The sequence below is a fragment of the Mya arenaria genome, chromosome 6 (genome assembly GCF_026914265.1).
Source record: "Mya arenaria isolate MELC-2E11 chromosome 6, ASM2691426v1".
Classification (NCBI taxonomy): domain Eukaryota; kingdom Metazoa; phylum Mollusca; class Bivalvia; order Myida; family Myidae; genus Mya; species Mya arenaria.
Genome location: NC_069127.1, coordinates 78,853,628 through 78,867,646, shown reverse-complemented (window position 1 = coordinate 78,867,646; position 14,019 = coordinate 78,853,628). Strand labels below are relative to the sequence as shown.

The following is a 14,019-nucleotide window of genomic DNA, read 5'->3' as shown; positions in this document are numbered from 1 at the left end:
GTATTATGGTCACAAACATGTGTTAAAAGTTTGGTGAGGATTGGACAAACAGTTTTCAAGAATTAGATCGGAAACAATCTTCGGGACGTATTTTTCAAGTCTTTTTTTTGCAAATAAAGGGCCGTAACTCCTAAATGACAAAAGCGATTTCCATGGCTATCGAACTTGATCAAGATATTATGGTCACAATCATGTATGTAAAGTTTGGTGAGGATTGGACACATACTTTTCAAGAATTAGATTGGAAACATATATTTTTGAAGTATTTTTGGCAAAAAAGGGCCGTAACTCCTAAATGACTAAAGCGATTTCCATGACTATCGAACTTGATCAAGATATTATGGTCACAAACATGTGTTTAAAGTTTGGTGAGGATTGGACAAACGGTTTTCAAGAATTAGATCGGAAACAATCTTCGGGACGTACGTACGTACAGACAGACAGACGTACGTACGGACAAGGGCAACCCTATATGCCGCCACTTTGTGGGGGCATAAATATACCAGCTAAAAACCAGTTATCTTAGTTTGATCTTGTTTAAACAAATAAAAAATGTTAGAGAAATTGGGGCCTGTCATCACAATAAAGCTTACCTGATTTAAAATACACTAGACTAATGAAAACCCTAACTCAACAATAATTAAATCCGTGTACAATTATAACCCACCTTTTGGTCATCTGGTGACCAGACCCCACACGTGATGCACGTGTTGTCCAGGTTCAGCACAGATGACCAGTACCGGTGTCCAGCCACCGAACCCACCAGCACGAAACCATCACAGTAGCAGATCAACGCCATGTTCCCGTCATGTGACCACGCAAAGTCTGTCACCTGGAATGTAAAACAAAGGCCATGCAATGTATGGCGTGCACAAATCTGTTTGACTTGATGTGTGCACTTCAGTTTTAGGTGAATTAAAACATGAATGCTCTACAACATGAATAGTATCGCTCTTGTAATACTCGATTGACAATAACTAACATGAAGCTTCCATTCTTATGATGTATACATGACAGCCCTTAACATGATGTATACCTGACAGGCCTTGACATGAGGCTTCCATTCTTTTGATGTGTTCATGACAGCACTTAAACATGATGTATACATGACAGCCCTTGACATGAGGCTCCATTCTTTTAATGTGTTCATGACAGCACTTAAACATGATGTATACATGACAGCCCTTGACATGAGGCTTCCATTCTTTTGATGTGTTCATGACAGCACTTAAACATGATGTATACATGACAGCCCTTGACATGAGGCCTCCATTCTTTTGCTGTGTTCATGACAGCACTTAAACATGATGTATACATGACAGCCCTTGACATGAGGCTTCCATTCTTTTGATGTGTTCATGACAGCACTTAAACATGATGTATACCTGACAGGCCTTGACATGAGGCTTCCATTCTTTTGATGTGTTCATGACAGCACTTTAACATGATGTATACATGACAGTACTTGACATGAGGCCTCCATTCTTTTGATGTGTTCATGACAGCACTTAAACATGATGTATACATGATAGCCCTTGACATGAGGCCTCCAATCTTTTGATGTGTTCATGACAGCACTTAAACATGATGTATACATGACAGCCCTTGACATGAGGCCTCCATTCTTTTGATGTGTTCATGACAGCACTTAAACATGATGTATACATGACAGCCCTTGACATGGAGCAACCATTCTCATGAATCATGCATGACAACACTTAACATTAAGTATCCATTTTCATTTTGTATGCATGGCAGCATTTAACATATTACAGTACTATTCAAACAAGAGATGTTTGTCAAACATTATGCCCCCCCCTGAGCGCCATGTTGTCAGGATTATATGGACAATTGAATGAAATATGCATGGACCGAAATGACAGCTGATTTGTTGCTGTTTTAAGATTATGACCATTTAAGTGTGAGGATAAAGTGTGTTATGACCGTCATGACCTTTGACTCTATGAACTCAAAATCCAGAGTCATCAGCTGGTCACCAGAAACCTAAATGTCAAGTTTGAGGGCCATGGGTGCAGGCATTGTCAAGTTATCACAGGACAAGTTTTTTCGTTCAAGGTCACTGTGACCTTGACCTTTGACCCGATGACCATTTAAATCATAAGGGGTCATCTACAAGTCAGATGCAACTCCAAGTCAAGTTTGAAGGCCATGGGTTCAGGCGTTGTTGAGTTATCACTCGGACAACCTTTTACCATTCAAGATCACTGTGACCTTGACCTTTGGCTCTATGAATCCTAAAATCAATAAGGGTGATCTACTGGTCAGGCTTAACATCCATGTCAAGTTTATTGGTCATAGGTTCAGGCATTGTTGAGATATCAGTGGGGGAAGATTTGCTAACTTTTTTGCGTTAAAGGTTACTGTGACATTGACCTTGGCCTGATGACCCCCAAAGTCGATAGGGGTCATCTACTGGGCAGGCCCAACCTTCATGTCAAGTTTGATGACCATAGGTCCAAGAATTGTCAAGTTTGCTTTCAAGGTCATTGTGACCTTGACCTTTGACCCCTAAAATCAATAGGGGCCATCTACTGATCAGGCCCAACCTCCATGTCAAGTTTGAGGGCCATGGGTACAGGCATTGTTGAGTTATCACTTGAACAACCTTTTATCATTCAAGGTCACTGTGACCTTGACCTTTGGCCCAATGACCCCTAAAATTAATAGGGACAATCTTCTGGCCAGGCTCAACCTTCAAATCAAGTTTGAGGGCCAAGGGTGCAGCCATTGTCAAGTTATCACTCGGATAACCTTTTACCATTCCAGGTCACTGTGACCTTGACCTTTGACCCAATGACGCCTTAAATCAATAGGGACCATCTTCTGGCCAGGCCCAACCTCCAAGTCAAGTTTGAGGGCCATGGGTGCAGGCATTGTCGAGTTATCACTCGGACAACCTTTTACCATTCCAGGTCACTGTGACCTTGACCTTTGGCCAGATGACCCCCAAAAACAATAGGGGTCATCTACTGGTCAGGCCCAACCTCCAAGTCAAGTTTGAGGGCCATGGGTGCAGGCATTGTTGAGTTATCACTCGAACAACCTTTTACCATTCCAGGTCACTGTGACCTTGACCTTTGGCCCAATGACCCCTTAAATCAATAGGGACCATCTTCTGGCCAGGCCCAACCTCCAAATCAAGTTTGAGGGCCATGGGTGCAGGCATTGTCGAGTTATCACTCGGACAACCTTTTTCCATTCCAGGTCACTGTGACCTTGACCTTTGGCCAGATGACCCCCAAAAATAATAGGGGTCATCTATTGGTCAGGCCCAACCTCCAAGTCAAGTTTGAGGGCCATGGGTGCAGGCATTGTTGAGTTATCACTCGAACAACCTTTTACCATTCAAGGACACTGTGACCTTGACCTTTGACCCATTGAGCCCAAAAAACAATAGGGGTCAGCTACTGGTCAGGCCCAACCTCCAAGTCAAGTTTGAGGGCCATGGGTGCAGGCATTGTCACGTTATCACTCGGACAACCTTTTACCATTCAAGGTCACTGTGACCTTGACCTTTGGCCTGATGACCCCCAAAAACAATAGGGGTCATCTACTGGTCAGGCCCAACCTCCATGTCAAGTTTGAGGGCCATGGGTGCAGGCATTGTTGAGTTATCACTCGGACAAGCTTTAAAATTATTTTACCATTAAAGGTCACTGTGACCTTGACCTTTGACCCCCAAAATCAATAGGGGTCATCTACTGGTCAGGCCCAACATTCATGTGAAGTATGATGACCATACGTCCAGGAATTGTTGAGTTATCACTCGGACAAGCTTTAGTCTACCGACGGACCGACCGACCGACCGACATGCCTGTGCAAAGCAATATACCCCTCTTCTTCGAAGGGGGGCATAATGATGTATGCATGACAACACTTAACACAAAGTATCAGTCTCACAATGTTTGCATGACCATACTTAACATAAAGCACCATTCCCATAATGTATGCATGAACGCCCTTAGTCTAGAATTACCATTCTAATGATGTATGCATGACAACACTTAAGATGAAGTACCATTTTTATGATTTAGGCAAGACAGCACTTAACTTGTATCATTCTCATTCTCTATATATAACAGCACTTATCTCTCATAAGGTATGCATGAGATCACTTAAAGGGGCTGTACTCTGTATGATGAAATAAAAAGAAAATTGTCGAAAACTAACATAAACTTGGTATCGATGTATACAATGCATTGAAACTTACTAACTGAAGTACCGCATAGTTTACAATTAATTTAGTTTTCACAATTTTTTCATATTCATTAAAAAAAGATTACTAGGTATGTTTACCTAGTTGAATGTATTCCTTATGCGTGATTGGCTAGTCGATGTTACCATGTGATATTATCAAGTTAGGTCTATGGCTTCAATATTCCAACCGTTTAGGGTAAGCCTTCGTGGCACAGTGGGTACAACACTCGACTGCAATTTTGGCGACACCAGTTCGAACCCGGTCTCCGACTCAATTTTTTTTTACATTTCGGTATTTTTTTTACAATTATGATATTAAAGAGTAAAACATTTTATTAAATAGTTTTCTGAGATTCGTTACAGAAAAAAACTTTTTTTGGTGCCAATCTGGTGTATAGCCCTCTAAACATTAAGTACCATTCTCATGATGAATGCATGACAGCACTTAACATGAAAAACACTTCTCATAACTTTACATGACAGAACTTTTAATACATGAAGCACACTAATCATGATGTAAGCATGACAGCACTTTACAAGAAGTACTATTCTCATGATGTAAGCATGACAGCACTTAAAATAAAGTACTATTCTCATGATGTAGGCATGACAGCACTTAACATGAAGTACACTTCTCCTAATGTATGCATGACAGCACTTATCATGAAGTACTTTTCTTATGATGTATGCCTGACAGCGCTTTACATAGAAGTACCATTCTCATAATGAATGCATGACAGCACTCTGTCTGCACTTGATCAGCATTTGCAAACAAATGGTAACTGGGTGATTCTATGCAAATCGGATGCCCACACAGGGGCTCAACTGTTAACAATCAGTTTGATTTTACATATGGGAATGTTGATGAAGACTGCGGATGAGGGAAGTGACATGTGCACCAACAAGTAATTTATGAGAAGATCAAAATATCTAAGATCTACTTATTCTTATTTTTCATAATAAAACTAGTGCTTAAACTAACGCCAGCTATTACGTGCTATCAGTAATTTTATTTTTATCACACTTTTATATGAAATCCAGTTTCATACTGAATGTTTTTCTCTTAAATTTAAGACAAGCTTATATTTTAAAACATACTTGTACATAAAATTCTCGACATTATTGCCTCTGAATTACGCATCCAGTATTTATTTCAAGGCTTTTAAACATATGTAGGGAGTAACTTAACTACAATAAAACTGAATCTTTTGAAATAAAAACTAGTTTCACAACAACAAGAAGGAATTGATGTCATCATTTCTAAAACTGTCAATATGAGATGGGTACATCATGAAATATTCAAGAGACATGCAAGAAATTGACAGTTATCTGACAGATAATGGACATGATCAGATCCATTTAATTATCCAATCATATTATGGCAGCAAGCATATTCTAGACCTATTCACACTTTATCACTACATGTGGTTTGTGTACAAATATGATCAGCTTTTAAACTACAAAACAATGCCAATGTAGTCACAGAAACTGGAAGATAACATCACAGCAAGAGTGTATGAAAGGGAAAAGGTATAAATAAAAGATTAGGTCTAACAGATCATTCTAAGGAGTAACTATCAAAATACTAGCTTATGAAACAGTCAAACTGATCTCTTCAATAACCCCAAAATGCTACACTTTCTTTGAGAAAGTCACCTTTCCAAGGCAGTGTAAGATGAAGTTCACAATCATCCTGTTACCGCAAAACATAAAGTAGTTCATCCATGTACTCCTGTTACCTCCTTACATAGAGTAGTTCCAACCAGTACTCCTATTACCCCAAAACACAATTAAGGCCACATCATTTTATGCCATCAAGAAAGCATTCAAATTAATCTTAGTCTCAATAGAGAAATTTACCACATGTTTTTTAAATGCTACAAACCTGTGAATTGCGGTCATTGATAAGCTCGATGGACCAGCGCCCCTCGTGTTTGATCCATACGAAGATGATTCCCTGCGTGTCACATGTGGCAAGCTTCTGGTAGGGCTCATTCCAACGTACCAGTGTAACCTGCAATACACAAACTTTACAATCAAGCACAAGATTTATTTCCTTTCAGTAGTTCTTGTTAGTTCATGGTTTGACAATAGTCTAATAAGTTGGACAATACTATGTGCGCCAGACAGCAACATACAAATACGTCCATAAAAATACATAACATGTTGATTAAACATAAAAAGTGAATTTATACTTTTCCACTTCTTCCAGTCAGGATGACTGATCAATGTTATTCCAGGCTGTCAACACAAGACAAAGTTTGATGGCAATATTGCTATTGCAAGGGTAGACCTCTGTACTATGAATTTTATACAAACAAGCAAATTCGGTGAATTGATATCCCCCGCCTGATTAGGCAAAGTTCATGGATTGGAAATGAAAAGTAGGTGGAATATTCCTATATTAACATGTAATATGGCTGCAGAGAAATGGACTGTTATGAACATTAGATATAAGTTTGAGTCTGTTAGGAATTATTTAAAATAAAAGTCTTGTATATAGAGTAAAATAATTTGTAATAGTTTCTATGAATTTGAATGATTTGAAAGTGAAAGTTAAGATATGTCTGAAGTGATAACAGTAAATAGTGGAAAGTGACATTTTAAGATACCTGTTGATCATGTTCACTGTGTGTAATTTTCAAGCTCATAGGAGCTTCCTGTTGGTGATTATTGATTATAACCTTTCATAATCGATATTAATGGAAGTTGATGGAAGTAAATCATCATAAAATACATATATTTATTATCATGTGTTCAATAATACATGTATGAACATAATCCGACCAATCACTACCATGAAATGCTTTCGGACAAGATTTTTGTAAGATTTGACCTAGTGACCTAATTTTTTACCACATGTGACCCAGTTTTCTATTTTTTTTATCACATGTGACCCAGTTTTAAACATGTCAAAGAGTTCATCACGGAAAACATTCTGATCATGTTTCATGAATAGAAGACCATACATAATGCTTCTAATGTGTTCCAAAGATGTTTCTAAGATTTGAGCTAGTGACCTAGTTTTTGACCCCATGTGACCCACTTTTACAAGTGGTCCATCCTGACCAAGTTAAAACATAATGACTAATCATTACCATGATATGGTTCCTGAAAGATTTTTCTAAGATTTGACCTAGTGACCTAATTTTCGATTACATGTGACCCAGTTCTATATACGTCCAAAAGTTCATCAAGGAAAACATTTTGATTAAGTTTCATGAATATTTGACCATGTATAATGCCTCTAGTTTGTTCCAAAGATTTTTCTAAGATATGACCTAGTGACTTAGTTTTTGACCCCATGTGACCCACTTTTACAAGTAGTCGAAATTTGATCAAGGGGAACATTCTGATCAAGTTTGAACATTTTCTGATCAATGCCTACCAAGATATGGTTCCGGACTGACGGACAACGCCAAAACAATATCCCCCTCCGCTTCGATTAGGCGGGGGATAATAAAGTACATAACATGCAACAGAAGACAAGTCTATTAATCTACATTAGATAATGAAACATGTGACTTTCTGTTACATAATCTTGAAGCTTAGCAGCCTATTCCATCTATTTTCAACAACAAAAAATTGGCGATCAACCTCTCCAGCATGGACAGACAGCATCATAATTTAACACCATTGGTACTGTTCCTTAATTGGTGACCCTCCCTGTTCAATTCCCTCTCTTATTGGTAATGCTCTCTTACTCTCCCTTATTGATAATGCTCTCTTATTCTCCCTGATTGGTAATGCTCCTTCATTGGTAATGCTCCCTTATTGGTAATTCTTCCATTATTGGAAATGCACCCTTGTCGGTAATGATCCCTTATTGGTAATGCTCCCTTGTTGGTTATGATGCAACATTGGTTATGTCCCCTTATTGGTAATGATCTTCTATTGGTAATGCTCTCTTAATGGTAATGCTTTTCAAGCTCTCTTATTGGAAATGCTCTCTTGTGCTCTCTTATTTGTAATACTTTCTTATTGGTAATGCTCTCTTAATGGTTATGCTTTCTTATGCTCTCTTATTGGTCATGCTCTCCTTTTGGTAATGCTCCCTTATTAGTATTGTTCCTTGATTGGTTTTGCTCCCTCATTGGTAATGCTCTCTTATTGGTATTGCTCCCTTATTGGTAATGCTCCCTTATTGGTAATGTTCCCTGATTGGTAATGCTCCCTCATTTGTAATGCCCTCTTAATGGTATTGCTCCCTTATTGGTTATGCTCCCTTATTGGTAATGTTCCCTGATTGGTAATGCTCCCTCATTTGTAATGTCCTCTTAATGGTATTGCTCCATTATTGGTAATGTTCCCTGATTGTTAATGCTCCCTCATTCTTAATGGTAATGCACTTTTATTGGTAGAGCTCTCTTATTTTCCAATAATACAATTTAATAATTAAATGGATCTGATCAGGTCCATGGTCTGTCAGATGACTGACAATTTCTTGCATGTCTTATGAATATTTCATAAGATGCACCTGTCAGATTGTGACCAAAGCTGATAGCTTAAAAATCACTTTCAGGTCAGTTTCCTTGGCAGAAACCAGTACTGTGTCATTTTCATAAGGGAATGAGGATGTACTACTGGTGGGGATAAACAAACCCAAAACCACTTGGGTGAGAGGCAAACACCTCAAACCACAAGACCACCTTCACACAGTTAGGGATTGAACCCACAACTACTTAAGTAAGAGGCAGAAACCTATACCACTGGACCACTGGCACCCCATGTCTTGTAGTGGAAAGGATGGACATACTAGTTAAAAAGCTGTTCACTTGTTGCAAAGATGGCATGAAATTTTTGTTTAGAATTATGATGTAATTATAAAAAACAATAGGGTACTGTTTAAATGTTATTCATGCTAGTGCTTCCTGGTACCTTACATTGCTTGGTTGGTGAAATTTACCCAATGTTTGCCATGACTTTTTATTCATTGATTAATTTACCTACTTTTTCATTCAATGTTGCCTGTCTTTTTATGTCTCTGAAATAAAATCTAAGATTAAACTAGAAGCGCCGCAATGCGACGAAACCAGGTTTTTGTTATGGGCAATCAGAAATTATAGCCAATTAATTTGTTGTATGAGCAAGTTCAATCTGCAGCTTCATATAAGCTATATTCGCACTAAGATTCATCACTATCCATCAATTCTAACTAAGTTGTTGGGCAGAAAAACATTTTTCTATTTTTAGAAACAGTGACCTTGACCCCACCTCCCAAGCTAGCTCTTCACATAAGCTACCTTCGCTATAAGTTTCATCAAAATCTATCAATGCTAACTTATGTTATTGGGCAGAAACCATTTTTCTATTTTTAGTAACAGGCAACTTTGACCTTAGCCCCACCCCCCTCAAAAGCAATCCCAAGCTAGCTCTGTACATAAGCTACCTACACACCAAGTTTCATCAATATCGGTCAATGCTAACTAAAGTTATTGGGCAGAAACCATTTTTCTATTTTAAGTAACAGTGACCTTGACCATTTTTCTATTTTAAGTAATAGTGACCTTAACCTTAGCCCCTCCCCACTCAAAAGCAATCCCAAGCTAGCTCTTCACATAAGCAACTTACACACCAAGTTTCATCAATATCGGTCAATGCTAACTAAAGTTATTGGGCAGAAACCTTTTTTCTATTTTAAGTAACAGTGACCTTGACCAATTTTCTATTTTAAGTAATAGTGACCTTAACCTTAGCCCCTCCCCACTCAAAAGCAATCCCAAGCTAGCTCTTCACATAAGCAACTTACACACCAAGTTTCATCAATATCAGTCAATGCTAACTAAAGTTATTGGGCAGAAACCATTTTTCTATTTTAAGTAACAGTGACCTTGACCTTAGCCCCTCCCCCCTCAATAGCAATCACAAGCTAGCTCTTCACATAAGCTTCCTACACACCAACTTTCGTCAATATCTATCAATCCTAACTAAAGTTATTGGGCAGAAACCATTTTTCTATTTTTAGTAACAGGCGACCTTGACCTTAGCCCCCCCCTTAAAAGCAATCCCAAGCTAGCTCTTCAAATAAGCTACCTACACACCAAGTTTCATCAATATCTGTCAATGCTAACTAAACTTATTGGGCAGAAACCATTTTTCTATTTTAAGTAACAGTGAACTTGACCATTTTTCTATTTTAAGTAATAGTGACCTTGATCTTAGCCCCTCCCCACTCAAAAGCAATCCCAAGCTAGCTCTTCACATAAGCAACTTACACACCAAGTTTCGTCAATATCTATCAATGCTAACTAAAGTTATTGGGCAGAAACCATTTTTCTATTTTTAGTAACAGTGACCTTGACCTTAGCCCCACCCCCCTCAAAAGCAATCCCAAGCTAGCTCTTCCCATAAGCTACCTACACACCAAGTTTCATCAATATCTATCGATGCTTACTAAAGTTATTGAACAGAAACCAATGTTTGACGCCCGCATGCCCACCCGCCCGTCTGCCCGCCCGCCCGCCCAATGACAACCTCATTCTAATAATCCGGTTTTCGTTGAAAACCTGGTTAAAAATTATTCTCACAAGAACAGCATTCTTGCCGTGAACCCCTTCTACCCTAAATGTTACTTTGCTGAAAAGAAAAAGTAACAAAGGGCAATAACTCTGTAATTAGCTAAAATAGAGTCATGGTGCTCACATACTGCACTTCCTCTCACCGTGCTTTACCGTTGTGTGAAGTTTAACATAATTACTTCCAATTGTTTTCAAGTTATACTCCAGACAAGAAATAAAAAAGGGACATAACTCTGTAATAACCTAAAAAGAGTTATGGTTCTTACAGACTGCACTTCCATTCATTATGTTCTATCATTACATGAAGTTCTATTGAATTCCATCAGTTATGCTCCAGACAAGAAAAAGTAACAAAGGGCAATTTCTTTGTTTATAACTGAAATAGAGCTCGGGTTGCTGTACACAGCATTTCCTCTCATTATGTTCTACCATTGTATGCAGTTTTAATGAATTCCATCCAGTAGTTTGAAAGTTAATGTCAGACAAGGGAAATTGCAATGGGCTGACCAACCAACCAACAAACCAACCACAAGGTGACTCTAATATACCCCCTTCAAACTTCATTTGTCAATGGTATATAATTAAGACCATTTTGTTGGCAGGCATATTTTTCTTGTGCAAACATTGTTATTATATTTTTAAATTCATCTCAGCAAAATAAAAAATCCATTCTAAGTTGATAATCCTACCGGAGTTTCTTTATGAATACAACCCTGTATCTTATTTGGAGCCAGCATTTGGAACCTTCACAAGCCACCACCAAATATCAAGGGACATCGCATTTCATCCTGAAACCCTCTCTGAAATAATGATCCATTTCTTCTGTCAAATTACGTTTCCTTATCCCTAGCTTTACATGTTTATCATGCAAACGAGATACGATATTTTTTGTTTCTCCCATCATGGGGGACAGGTCAATCAATTCGAGATGACTTTCGGAAAATTCCTGGACAAAATTGTCCAATGCATACATAAGCAGGCACATTGTCAACCTCTGTTTCGCGGGTCCAGGACAGAAAGACATTCAAAAGGGAAGTCCACATACTTAATAATGACACGTCCACAATGATACCTATATGCATTTTAATAATTTGTTACAACAGAACCATCTATTATTTATAAATATATAAATATAATAAGAGTTTCTTAACTTAAGTTAAGATGATCTATAAAAAATGCCTATTTTTTAAAAATTGATGGTGGAATATTTCTCAAACCATAAAGTATTTAACAGCATTACCCGTGCAAATAAGAACTCCTTTTATATAATCAATATAAAGGCAGGTTAATAAACTGTATTTGAAATAAATAACATTTTTTGTTTCAAGGCGCCATGACCCGCTAAACTGCTCAGTGCCGTGCAGGTAGGTTGTTATAAACTGCATATAGAAAAAAAAGGCTTTCTATCTGTATTTTTGAATGAAATTTACTTCCAAATAATATATTGCACAACAAGGGCTATTGTTAATATTTATATTTGATGGAATGCATTCGCTCCTGTACACTTACTTTACAAGCAACCCTTGTAGCTCTTACATGTAAAACCTTAGCTAGAATTTCTAAGTGATAAAGTCAAATAAAAAAGGGGAAAAAACTATATTTGATGGCAAGATAGAAATAACTTACTTGATTAATTAAGAAGGTTGGATGGTTGGGATCTGTAGAAAGTGTCAATGTAAAAGTCATGATGCATTTGCTGAGATAATGACTTTAAGGTGATAAATACATTCAAAACCTTAACCTAGGTGTGACGCTGACGCCAACGCTAGGGTGAATTAGTATTATAAGCTCTCCTTAACTGCTTGTTAAAGTTTAATGAAATCAATAGACTGTTTTCTGGGGCTTGAATTGGAAGCAATCTTCAGGGAAATTCAAAGGCAATGCCAGGCAATAAAACTGAATGGAACTATAAAGCTAATTTAGTGATGCAATGAAGCTTAAACATCACCAGGGAATGCATTCCCCAGATAATTACAGGCAAATTTCCATGTTAAGTACAAAAATTCCATTGGATACCCATTTCTGTTAAAAAAGATGCTAAATTAACTGTAAGATCATGTGCAAAATGTTTCAGGTAATGTGTTATTTTCAAAAATATCTGTATCCTGTAAATTAAATTTTAATTTAAAATTAAACCACTTCCTTCTAATATGTTTTTTTTATATTTTCATTTATAAAGCCAGGTAAAAGTTGAAAAGAAATAAAGGTTCTCAACGCAACACCATGATTTGATAAAACAAGAGGGCAAAGATGGCCCTAAATCACATCTCCTGATGATTTCTAAACTTACTGGACAGCGCCTGCAAGTATGCCTATAGTATGAAACTACAGGTGTATAACAACATGTATTTCTTTAAAGAAGTTATGAAGGGCCATAACTCTTACAATAAGTTATATAACTTGTCACAAAAGAGCACATTGTTACTGCGAATAATTTCATGAAGTTTGCAGAATATCTTTAATGATTGTAAAACAATAAAAAAAAAAATGAAATAAAAAAAATCATAATAATTTTGATAAAACGGATTTTTTGGTGAAAATATTTGGAAATCAAACCAATGGTTTCGGAAAAGAAAATTTTGAAAGTTTTTCATCAAGACATAAAGTGAAAACTTAGCCCTGCCCCTGGTGGCCATGTTTTTTTATGAATCCCAATAGGTTGAGGGAATTTGATACAGGGTCACCTTAAAAACGTTTCAGTGAAATTATGTTGAAATCCGGCCAGCTGATTCTGACAGGAATACTTTAAAAGTTTTTCCTTTCGGTTGCCATAGCAAACAGAGTTCTACATGGTACCACTTTTATTAAAGGAATACGAAAGAGGACCACCAAAGGAACATTCTTGTTTAGTTTGGTTGAAATTGTCTCAGTGATTTAGAAGGAGAGGTTGTTTGAAGGAAAATGTTGATGACAGACTCAGACAATGGATCTATCACAATAGAAACAAACACTCTGTCACCATAGCTCACACTTAAAAGTAATACTGCTACAAAAATTATACAGTGACTCTTTCAAATATTCATACTAAGGCTAATGGCACAAGCTGTTATTCAGATCACAAGATAATATTTGATTGAAAAAAATAAGGGTCAGACTTTGATGTATGAGCGTTCAAATAGTCAGGCCAGATTCCTTGCCATACAATATTTAAGGCTTCTACAAGATGCAAAACATACACAGGAATTCAGTTAGGAACTCGGACAAATTCCTTATAAATAAGACATGAGCATAATGAGCTTGGCACACCACAGAGTTGTAACGTTATTAGTAAAAGGAAACCTTT

At 37.4% G+C, this 14,019-nt stretch overlaps 1 protein-coding gene across 4 annotated transcripts in view; it reads right to left on the bottom strand.

Annotated features, from left to right (window-relative positions):
* Positions 1 to 14,019, bottom strand: part of LOC128237417 (tubby-related protein 4-like) — a 105,589-nt gene that overhangs the window by 68,186 nt on the left and 23,384 nt on the right. For 3 of the 4 annotated variants that reach the window (XM_052952943.1, XM_052952945.1, XM_052952944.1), the window contains 2 exons: positions 6,104 to 6,232; positions 668 to 832 (listed from right to left, as the gene is read on the bottom strand). In XM_052952943.1, coding sequence (XP_052808903.1) covers positions 668 to 832; positions 6,104 to 6,232 — 294 coding nt within the window. Of the gene's footprint in view, positions 1 to 667; positions 833 to 6,103; positions 6,233 to 11,425; positions 11,491 to 14,019 lie in introns of those variants that run through there. The other variant, XM_052952946.1, reaches the window with a different exon arrangement.